General features: G+C 35.5%; 1 protein-coding gene across 1 annotated transcript in view; it reads right to left on the bottom strand.

The window, feature by feature from the left end:
• Positions 1 to 12,515, bottom strand: part of ttn.2 (titin, tandem duplicate 2) — a 202,618-nt gene that overhangs the window by 114,270 nt on the left and 75,833 nt on the right. The window contains exons 83-86 of the mRNA XM_064327343.1: positions 12,270 to 12,347; positions 11,647 to 11,730; positions 11,198 to 11,335; positions 1,239 to 1,322 (exon numbers count right to left, since the gene is read on the bottom strand). Of these exons, the coding sequence (XP_064183413.1) occupies positions 1,239 to 1,322; positions 11,198 to 11,335; positions 11,647 to 11,730; positions 12,270 to 12,347 (384 nt within the window). The remainder of the gene's footprint in view (positions 1 to 1,238; positions 1,323 to 11,197; positions 11,336 to 11,646; positions 11,731 to 12,269; positions 12,348 to 12,515) is intronic.

Raw genomic sequence — 12,515 nt, 5'->3', positions numbered from 1 at the left:
TTAGCATCATTAGAATCAATGCCTGTATACTAATGGAGTCTATATGCCAAAATGTAGCATGCTCACCCAAAAGCAGGCCAAAATGACTCACAGAAAATTCCAATTAATTTCTTCAGCCATGTGGTTCATTTGAACAAGCACATAACACTGAATGATACTTTAATAGAGGCTAGGAAAAGTAGGCTAAAAGTAGAAACGTTCAACTTCAGAAATCTGCTGAAATAACAACAAAGATGTGAATATAACTTGATGAACTTCAAGGTGAATCACATGACTGAACAACTTGTTTAAAGTTACTGGGAGGTCATCTTGATATGTAATTTAAATCAAGCAACCTATGGGTACAAGTGCTCCTATTATATTCAGTAAGGCAAAGACTGCTAGTCATTAGTCAACATAAGCTCAATAAAAAGTCAGTTACCTAAGAACATAGTAAAATACAGTAAATTGTATTGGATGGCAAACCATTTACAAAAAATACAGATTTTTGGTTATTTATGATTTTATGTCCCACTTTAAATTTTAAGAAGCACACAAATTGTTGGATTAAATTTACAAATTAAATTCAGCAATAACTTGAGAGGAATTGTTGTATAATGTAAACATAAACAGGTGACAATATTTTGTTTTGATGAATGCTTGGTATTAATGTGGACATATCTTAAAAATTGCTGAGAGTGTATTTAGCAAAGCAAAGATGTGCAAGAAGGAAGACAAAAATATAGCTGGTACCAATACATCTTTCAATTATATCATTCTCCAGACATTAAACAGAATCAACAGAAACAAGAAGTGTGGATTTAATTCTGTTTCAGTGATGAAGAAAGATAAAACAAACACAACACGTAAACATGAATTTGTGATACTTCTAACAAGGTGGAAAGGGTGCTCAAGATATTATCATATCCTTAATAGAAAAAGACAAGATTAATGTGTAAAAAGTAATTTAAAATTAACTGTTAACCAAAAGGTTTAGAGTGTCTTAATTTTTGAAAATGTGACATTTGTTAAGACCTTTCTGAATACAGTACATAATGCATCACTCCAGGTGCCAGTTGCATTAAAAAGTTTCTTGCTTATGAACATCTGGTTCAGTTTCTTCAGAAAATCTTTTCAGTATATCAAGTTTGATCTTAATAAAGAACTTGGCAAAAGATTAAAAGATTGAAAATGAATGCCTCAAAGACTGATTACACAAAAAAAATTACAACAAACCAAACAGGAAATAAATAGTGTACCTTCTGGAGATGATACGGCCTCTGCAAGAGGTTCAGGGATAGGCTTTGGTGCCTCTGGCAAGGTTTTCTTCTCTGCTGTGGACACTTCAATAAAAGTGGTCCATTTTGAGAATCATTACAATATTTATGTAAGACTCAAGCAAAGGACAATCACATGAATAGCATAAATATACAGTATAGTGCAAAATAACAAACAAAAGACAGGACACACAAGACACAACAGAAGCAAGATTCAACGAAATAAGATAATTTTATTTGCTTTCTGTACCTTTTGGAGGAGCAACTTCTTTGAATGAAATGGGGACTTCAGGAGTAGGTCTCATCTTTGGTGCAGACACTTTCAAGAATACCATGTGACATTAAGAATTAGATCGCAGAAGAATATTCCACATGGAATAAAGAGCATGGAGCCAATAAATGGAACACAAGAAATGGAAGAGTGATGGCCACATTAGCATGCTAGAAGATAACAGAAGATAATAGAAGATTCCATCCACATTAACAGTACACAGACAGCTAAGTTCAAGAACGTGCTGTTAATGCAAAGTTTTGACACTACAGTAAAGCAACAGATTCTGCAGGTTATGAGGAGCACCATACTGAACAAACAACATGAGAATAGACAGGACTGGTTCTTAGTAGACAGGTAATTGTTTCTTTTTTCAAAATGAAGATGGAATGGCTGGGCTTATTATCACTTGAATCAAGAGTAGTCTTGTTTCATAATACCTTTCAAAGGTGTAGCTCCATCAGCGACCATGGTAATCGTTTCTGTAGTCAATTTCTTTACAGATATTTCCTCTGTTTTTTTAAGAGCTTCTTCCATTTTACATGGAATTTCTTCCTTTAGGTCATGAACTTGCTTGGATAAAATTTCTTTTTTCTTAATAGCAAATTTACTGGGAGGGATTTCATCTTTCTTTAAGTGAAAATATTCCTCCTTACAAAATGTTTTATCAAGTTTAGTGGTTACCACATTGTTCTCAGATGAAGGCATTTCCTTATGTGTAATTTCAGTAATTTCATGTAATAGGTCTTCATCAGAAACAAGACCTTTTTGAATAACCTCAATATTATTGGGAGATTCCAACTCAACAGTTACTTCTTCTTTCTTTAATGGAATTTTTTCAGGAGCGATTTCTTCCATTTTAAGGGGTTCACTCCCTTCTTTCTTAGATGTGATGATCCCCTGAGTGCAAAATGCTTTCTCCAAAGGAAGTTCTATTGCAGATTTGTCTTCTGTTTGGACAGTTTTATCATCTTGTCTCAAGGAAAAGTTCACCTGAGAAATCTCCTTAGAAGGAATATTTTTTGAAAAAATATTTTTTTGAAGTAAAATGCCTTTACTTCCACAGTCTTCCTTAGTTTCATGTGATACATTCTGCTGGAGACATATTTCAGTGACAGGGGAAACCCTTTCCATGTCAGATGAAATATCAGCTATATTTTGAGTCAAATAATTTTCAGTCGGACTTAAATCAATTTCTTCAACAACTTCTTTAATTTCATGAATTTCTTTCCTCCCTTTTATCGGTTTCATGATCCCCTTACGGGGTACCTCATTCTCTAGAGAAACCTGCATGACAGATTTTTCATCTTGTTCCAAAGATACTTCATCTTGTTTCAGAGAGAATTTCCTCGGATGAATCATCTCCCTCATCGTATCTGTCGTACCTGTTGAAACGTCTTTAATTTCATAAGATAACTTTTGTAGGAGACCTGTTACTTCAACAGGGGGAATCGCCTCTATCTTACATAAAGCCTTATCTATCTTTTTAGTCCCAGTAGTTGTCATTTTCTTTTCTGCATATTCTTCGGATTGATGAACAGATTCTTCCATTTTGGGAAATTCTTTCCTCTCTATTATTGGGCAAAGTTTTTCCTTGAATGAACCCTGCATAAAAGATGTCTGTTCTTTCTGGAAGACTTCTGTTTTCTCCTCTTTCTTAAATGGAATAAATCCTGAAGCAGATATAAGCTCTTTGTCTAGCAAAAACTCTTGGCTAATTTCACTTTCTTCTGAATGTGGTATCCTCCCCATCTGACATGAAACCTCCATCATCTTCTGAGTCACAGAGGTTGTTGCTTTTTCAGCTTCCTTGGGTACTGTTACTACTTTGATATGTACATATTCAAGACGTAGCACCATTAGCGGTGGGAAAGAATTTGACAACACAACATAAAGCACAAACACTGATTTAAACACAAAAGTTCAGACATAATGCTGCATTTTTTAGTTTAAGAATCAATTGGCAGGTTAAAAGTTTCAGCAATGCATGTACATAATATACACAACTGCTAAATATAAATAAGAAATGAAAATCTCCAGAAGAGTGTTATAGTACCTTTAACTGCGGGAGATGCTGCTTCTATTTTAGGTGTTGGTGCAATCGGCTCAGTTTTCTGTGGCTTCTTGGTAACTTCAGGCTCTTTAAAGAACACCCCATATTTAGTACAAAGGAAAATATGCTGGTTTGGAAAATTAAGTTCCAGAAAAGAATTATAATACCTTTAACTGCGGGAGGTGCTGCTTCTATTTTAGGTGTTGGTGCAATTGGCTCAGTTTTCTGTGGCTTCTTGGTAACTTCAGGCTCTTTAAAGAACACCCCATATTTAGTACAAAGGAAAATATGCTGGTTTGGAAAATTAAGTTCCAGAAAAGAATTATAATACCTTTAACTGCGGGAGGTGCTGCTTCTATTTTAGGTGTTGGTGCAATTGGCTCAGTTTTCTGTGGCTTCTTGGTGACTTCAGGCTCTTTAAAGAACACCCCATATTTAGTACAAAGGAAAATATGCTGGTTTGGAAAATGAAGTTCCAGAAAAGAATTATAATACCTTTAACTGCGGGAGGTGCTGCTTCTATTTTAGGTGTTGGTGCAATTGGCTCAGTTTTCTGTGGCTTCTTGGTGACTTCAGGCTCTTTAAAGAACATCCCATATTTAGTACAAAGGAAAATATGCTGGTTTGGAAAATGAAGTTCCAGAAAAGAATTATAATACCTTTAACTGCGGGAGGTGCTGCTTCTATTTTAGGTGTTGGTACAACTGGCTCGGTTTTTCTTGGCTTCTTGGTGACTTCAGGCTCTTTAAAGAACACCTCATATTTAGCACAAAGGCAAATATGTTTGTTTGGAAAATTAAGTTCCAGAAAATAATTATAATACCTTTGACTGCAGGAGGTGCTGCTTCTATTGTAGGTGTGGGTGTAATAGGCTCAGTTTTTCTCGGCTTCTTGGTGACTTCAGGCTCTTTAAAGAACACCACATATTTAGTACAATGTGAAATATGCATGTACAGAAAATTTGATGTGGAGCAGCACTATACTACCTTTCACTGCAGGAGTTTCCTTTTTATGAGGTGATGGTTCTATTTTAGGTGTGGATGCAACAGCCTCCATTTTCTCCAGTTTCTTGGTGATGTCAGACTCTTTAAAGAACACTTAATATTTAGTGAAAATTAAAATAAGACATACGTTCATAATATTCATATTAGCATAGCGTAGCAATGCTATTCATAGCATTATTTATACTACCTTTCACTGCATAAGATTCTTTTTTCTGAGGTGATGCTTCTGTCTTACATGCAGGAGCAACAGGCTCGGTTTTCTCTGGCTTCTTGGTGAGTTCTTGATCTTTAAAGAACACCTCATATTTAGTTCAAAAGAAAATTTTCTTGGTCCACAATATATGCACATTTGAAATGGCTCTCCAGACATATACTGTTCATGGCAGACACTGAAAGAGGTTTTATGATATAAAGATCCCATACATAGAGACAAATACAATTACAGAAACACATAACAGGCAGTACACAAGAGCAATTAAGAGAGAAGAAAACATAAAGAAGATGTGCTTGAAATGCATTCATGGCATCAAGCGTACCTTTGGGAAGTGCCCTCTCCATCTCCCTTTCAGGCACAACCTCTGGAGCCTTCTTAACAGGCACTTTCTTCTGTTTCACCTCAGGCACTTCATGAAAACACACATTCATTGGACATTTTCAGACACTGTGCCCCTTACTTGTGGTAAGCATAATTGAAAGACGCAGGACAGGAAATTTTCAGTTTCTAGGTTCACAGATGACTTCTTTGCTTGGCTACGTGAGCCTTATAATTATATCACGTTTCAATAAAAAATAACCCTGAGATTCAATCAAAATGGAAAACTCATTTTTAAATGTAAATGTCGCCACAGCTCCAGGCTCTCTTCCCACAAGCTGACTATTACATAAACTGTTTCTTCCCTTCCAGACACCCAACAGCTACAGCACTTGGGGTTGAGATTAGCATAAAGTTATAAACCAATTCGCTAAATCATTTTGGAAAACATTTACTTTATTTTCCATAATATAACTAACTTTGATATCCCCTAAATGACCATGGTATGGCAAATACGTTTATCATTTAATATATGTTGGGGGGGGGGGCAGAGAAAGCAAATGCCTCTTCAAAAAGCATTGACTCATTTCTTGCTATGATTAATTTCTTGCTATGAACTGCAGTCATTGTGTGTAGTGTGTTTATCAACCACTCTAAGCTTGTGACTTATCATTAAAAGACTGATATCGGGAATAAGAATGATATCAAGAGTTGTTTATGTTGAAAACATATGTGTAGCTCCATGTATATCTAAATGCCAGTGCCTTGTTTTCAGTGCCTTGCTCATTTGCATGTTTCTCCACATACTCCCTTACCAGCTCATTTGCATGTGCCTCCATGTCCAATATAATTTTTATGCTTGAACAGTTACAAATGAATTAAGCAGCATGTTTTAAATCAGGTTAGTTACATAAGACAAATCTTACAATACAAACAAATTGTTCTGGTTAAACAACCCACTTGCTGATATTCAGGAGGGCAAATGTTGATATCAAGATGAAAAGTACTGGTTTGTACAGAAGTGTTCCCATTTATCTCAGTGTCATTGGGGTAGAGACAAAGTAATGACAATACGGTAAGTGGTTGTGTTTTTAATCAACCAGTAAGTTGATTTGACAAAATGGTAACGTGATGTATTTGTGTTAAAAGCTACTGATTGGGAACACTCGGCTACTAGTCATATTCTGTTGCCAATGAACCACTAGCACGATTAGTCACCATTGTGGGTGGTGGGCTGTACGTGTTGACTGCAGCCTGCCATGTATATGGAGGCTAGCATGAGTTCAATATATATCTTGACATTATTTTCCCAGATGTAGAACAAGATTCAGGCCAAACTGCCATTGTTCTTACTGCAATGCTCTTATCCGCTCATTGGTCTAGTCTCCTGTTGATCATGACTGTAGTGCACTTTATAGGCCATCTATAGTATACTACGCACTGTTGATACAGAACCAGAATATAAGTTTACAACTCCGTGTACTTTATCCACACCTTTCGCCACACATCTATAACTAGTATATTTCTTTGCTGGTTATAGCAAAGGTAGTATGGCTCATTTGAAAACAAATACATGAGTGCATGTGTACATTTACAACACAGTATGGTGTCTGCTTCTCCAAAATGTTTTGCCTGTGTTAACATGCCAATTAAATGCTTTTTAATATTTTAAAGGAAATTTTTAGCGAAACAATTTTTAATCTTGAATTTTGTGCTCTATTTTTAGATTTTACTAATCCAGTTGGCCATGTGTTACACAGAGTGGCATTAACACTAATTAAAAACTGACCTTAATTTTAAAGACACCACTGTCATTCAGGAGTTTGAAACAATAATTAGGTTACCAGTTAATCACATTACCATTTCTCCCCAGCTTATTAATTATTTCATTAATTGAGAAACAACACATTTATGATTTAGGATGACAGAGCGTTCCCTCAAGTCGTAGGCAAGTTCTTTAGGTTATACTTTGCAAGTGCTTGTCACAATACAATTCTCAACAGCATACTGATCCTATGCAGCACCAAAACAGGTAGAATGATAAATAAAATTTAAAAAATTATTGTTGTTATTAAAAACATCCTCTAACTAACTTTTTAAACTATCTTTTTAAACTAACACTTATCCAGCATAGTTATTATTGTTTTAAAGGTATTCCCTGGCAATGCAATTATTGCATTCACAAATGTTTCATAAATTTAAAAAATTGTTAGCCCATGTCAAATATTCAAGCTATCCCCTTATTTCATTTTGCTATGGCATGCTCATTTAAACAAGTTGTAATGCCATGCAATTATAAGCAAACACAAACATGTTTTTTAGGACAAGCCAGAGATGTCAGCTGATATGTAATTCCAAATTTAAAAATTTGATATACTGCTAAGCCCATATGAGTATGATACTCCAATTGTTCACCGCAATTGAGTTTTCTTAAACTTGATATGCAGCTAAACCCAATTTACTTTGGAAAATTGTCTTAGTGCAATTCTACATTATAGGGAAATTAATGTCCACTGCAACCAACCCTATATGTTTCAAGAATGTGTGGTTTGCATAGGAATCCTGAGGCAGCGGAAAGCGATTGCACGATTGACCAACAAAAACCTGGTCTTAAGTCAATGGTGCAGTATTTTACTGTTATTTTAAGGGCGCACTATTAAGATAGTAATATGCGCCTACATAGGTGGGTGCACAACCCACAATATTTTTTAAAAATACATGTCATAATGGTTAGTCATAACATTGGTAATATAATATTAATATTATATTATATATATATATATATTAACATAATATTCATAATATAATATTTGGTGGAATCCTGCTGTTGCCGTAGATGGTCTGCTCACACGCTCCCACTTTGCGCACGAGCAGATCCGTGTCCTCTGCAGAGAAGCGTTCTTTCCGAATACTTGGCAAATCCACCATTATAATAGCAATCCGCCAAGGTGCAAGTGTACCTGGCTTTTAAAGGGAATGGGAGATGACTCTGATTGGTTTATTTCATGTTACGTCCAAAACACGCCTATGATTAATTAAGAGACCAAGTACAACTCCTTTGAACCATGCACCTTACTTTGCGCTCAGATTATCCACCGTTAAACTAGCAAAAGTGGATTCGGACACGCCCTAAATGCACTTGCACCATGCGCTTTAAACCGTGCGCTTAGATCGTTAAAATAGAGCCCAGAGTGTGCAAGTAGCTAGCACAGATTTAAAAAAGTATGATTCATTTTTGTATTTCCTTGATGTTATTGTGAGACACAAAGTGTGCTGCTAACTTTTCTGTAAAGATTTGACGGCCAATCAAGATGCTTTCGAAATTTCCTTTAAAAAAATGTGCTTTTGCAATTGTTTTTTCTCATACTTTTTCTCATCTACAAATCTTTATGTATTGCAGTCCATGCATAAAAATTATATGCTATTTAAGAGTTTTTGCCATTCAATTTAAAAACAGAAAAATACTGCTCACTGCTGTTGTTTTTTTTTAAATATACCCTGATCTTGTCAGTGAATTTATTTTAAAAATCTGTTTCATCTACATAGAAATCATTTGTAAATGAATTTCATTGCTTTGCCATCAGAATATGGAGTTTTTGCAATGAGAAGACCGTATCTTTTGACAGAAAGGTATTTTGAAATGCTTTACAGAGTAATTATTATATTCAAGAATAAATAATAAAACATATTTCTATAGATTATAAATTATCTTTAATATATTCCTCTGGTAGAGCTCAGTTGCAGGCAGCAGCCATGCATGAAGAAAATAATACCTAAGGTATAATATACGATAAGAGATTTTGGTTGGCATAAAGAAAAGTTGAATGTGTCCAGGTAAAAATAGGTGATTTTGATTAACATCCCATCCCTATATCAGCACAAATGTGTTCACTTAATATTAACTTTGACTACACATTTCCTCCTAGGAATCCTGTTTTCTGTTGCATAAAAGCTGTAATGACTTAAATCATACTTAATTTTAATGTGATGCCAAATTATTCAAGGAAGTCGAATTTCATGTTACATCGAGAGCTGCCGGTTAATTTGATTGAATCCAGGTAAAACGGTGTGTTGACCTTACCCACGGTAATTAACCTTTAAGTTATCTCATCATGTGAACCCTGCATAACAAAATGCTTAACAAAACCACAATTTTAAAAAGACATTGAATAAGACAGGTAAATGAAAACAAGGGAATTCAAGAAAAGAATTAAGTTCAGCACCAGCACTGCCATCAATTGTTCCTCTTGTAGAAGACATGAATCTGTACCTTTTGGTGGAGAAGCCTCCTTTGGAAAAGCAGGTATCGGCTCTGTTTTTTTAGCAGGCTCCGGTTTTGGTGGCTCTTCTTTCTTTACCACCGCAGTAACTTCAAAGAATATTTTGTGTTTCAACATGTAGAACACCACAGAAATGAATTCAAACACAATTAAAGAGAATTAGTTGCTTCAATATCAGAAGTCAGGCCAACACGTACACATGTACACTCACAAACACAGATGATTTACAACTCAACATACAAGACATTTTTGTACAAAGGTACAAAAACAAGGAATATTTTATGACACATAAGAATAGTCCAACACAACAGATATACAAATACCTTCAGATGGATGTGCTTCAGCTTTCTTTGGTGATGCAGGCACTGCTTCAGTTTCAGCCTTAGGAGGTACTTCTTTAAGCCCAGATGTTATGCGAGGTTTGGGCTCAGGAGTCACATGAGCTAAAAGTTCAGGTATGTCTTCAGGTAATGGAAATGTACGATTACCACAATTAGCTTGCGCAATGACTGAAGACGTTGGACAAGAGGCAAGACTTATCGCAAGAGAGAAAATGCTATTACAAGAGCATGCATTTATCTTGTACCTGAATGTAAATAATGGCTGAGAACTAAGAAAATCAAATGACACAGACAGAATCTAGTTGCCTTTTATAGACTACAAGAAGTCTTATGAATGGTTAGAACACACACACACACACACACACACACACACACACACACACACAAAAACTCTAAAGAAGGTTTTTTGGCCTCAAACACTTGACAAACTTAAATTTTAAAACATATAAACACATATGGTTAATTAGGTGCAAACAACAGAGAAACACAGTATTAACAGACAAAGATGGACACTACAGAAGTCACACTACCAAGTGCAAAGTATGTTCATGGCCTTTAAACAAGCAAATCATGAAAGGGACACTATGAACACTGCAATTGGACTTTGATGCATATGACTTTAGTCGTCATTGAGGACATCTATATCAGCATCAATGTTGACTCCAAAAGACAAATTATGTTTCACTATATCCAACAGCACAGAAAATATGTATCCAAGGTATTATATTTGGAGAGGGTGGTAGCAGGGTGGCTCATCCTATTGAGGCAGTGTTCGGGCACATGGTTGGGCCCCACAGACTTGATTCAAGTCTCTACTGTGCCAATGCCGACTGGCCGGTAGGGTGACACACAGTTGTGAAATACGGTTAAAATATAGGTTTTTTTTAAACCTATGAGAAGAGAAAAGAAATTTTGTGCATGCTGTGTTTTGAACATTGGATAGTGCATGAGCCATATGAACTATTATTATTTTGATTTTTAAATCTCAAAGATTTTTGATTGGTAGAACAAGACACATTTAGACAAAGGTTACGTAACACAATAACACATGTTATTTACTGCAGTAGAAAATATTTGAAAGAGATCTGCTTAATAAAGCAGTTAAATATACCAGCACAAAGAGCAAGAAATCAGCACTAACAAACAGGAAGATTTTGACATTAAGCCTGTTAAGAGACATAAGACACAGTACCTGTATCCAAAGTAGCCTCCTTCATATCGGCAGGCGCTGGCTTTGTTTTTATAGTGGGAACTGCTTTTGGTGGCATTCGTTTCTTTTCTTCCTCAGGAACTTTAAAGAACATTTTTGAAGTAACATTTAGATCACATAAGTGAATGCAACCATAATAAAAAGCATCACTTCTCTATCAGAAGCCAGACAAACACATACACCACATGCACATGAACACTCACCAACATACATGTACACATATGGAAAAGAAACATTTGGTGACCAGTACCTTCGGATGGGAATGCTTCAGCTTTCTTTGGTGGTGCAGGCTGAGGTACAGATTCAACCCTGGTAGATGGCTCTTTATGTTCAGGTGTTTTTCTTGGTTTAGGCTCAAGAGCCACATGAGCTATAGATTCAGGAACATCTTCAGGTAATAGAAATGCATCATGATTAGCTTATGCAATGATTGAAGATGTTGGACAAGAGGAAAGATTTAGAGAGAAAGAATCATCTGCAAAGTTATTTTATGCCTGTGGCATTAAGATGAACAAACTAACAATTGAGACAGACATATCTGACAGACACCGTATAAAATACATCCCATGTCTATAATAACTGCCAGGAATGGTTCGGACACACAATAACCCAGTAAGGGGCACTGGAAAGCCAAGCTGTATTATGAATGAAGGAACATGAACAATCACATACATATGAGAACAATTATACAATATATACCTTTTTGAGGAGTAACCTGATCTTTAGCAGCGGCAGCAGAAGTAGGAGCTGGGCGAGGAACACGCTTCTTTGCCTCTTCATATTCTTTTAAGATATGTTTTTAACCATTAGAAAACATTTATACTAATAAACAAATTGAGATAAAACAGAACTTAAAGTCAAAAGGGACCAAAGAATACATTGTTAAAAAACCACTATCAGCAGTAAATTGCTTTACATCCTTTTAATGGGTGTTCAAACTTGAATGGATTTGAATAAACAATGACACACATTTGTTGGGGGTTACCCTTAGTTTTGTTGAAGATACGAGTGTATACCCATTAACTGGATACATTCTAGATACTGGGATTATTCAAGAAAAGAATACATTAAGAACTGACATTTGGAAAAACTGAAAAAAATGGATGTCAAGATTGGTGGAAGAGATAACTTCAACGCACACACACACACACACACACACACACACACATACAAAAACACACACATAGAAACACACTCATAGACACACACTGGAAACAAATGTTTGTTTCACAGATAGTAATACAATTATCGAACTTCAAAGTTATGAAATGACAATAACAAAAACAAAATAAGATGTACATAAGTCACATTTAAAACTGTACCTTCAGGGGACAGCTGGTCTTTTGGTTCACGCCCAGTAACTGGTATCTTTTTGTCTACAGGCATCCTGTCTTCAGGCACTTAAAAATATAATTCAGTCTGCATAAGTTTCTGTTCATTTCTGTTAGCAGTGCCATACGTTGTAAAACCAACTAAAATATATGTCCAAAATGTTAAGAAACATTAATATAAATACAGGTTGGTAAAGATAGGTCATGATAAGTACAAAGTTTATGAAAGAGGAAAAC

The sequence above is a fragment of the Anguilla rostrata genome, chromosome 3 (genome assembly GCF_018555375.3).
Source record: "Anguilla rostrata isolate EN2019 chromosome 3, ASM1855537v3, whole genome shotgun sequence".
Lineage (NCBI taxonomy): Eukaryota > Metazoa > Chordata > Actinopteri > Anguilliformes > Anguillidae > Anguilla > Anguilla rostrata.
The sequence above is the reverse complement of the archived record's forward strand: the minus strand, read 5'-3'. Positions and strand labels throughout refer to the sequence as shown.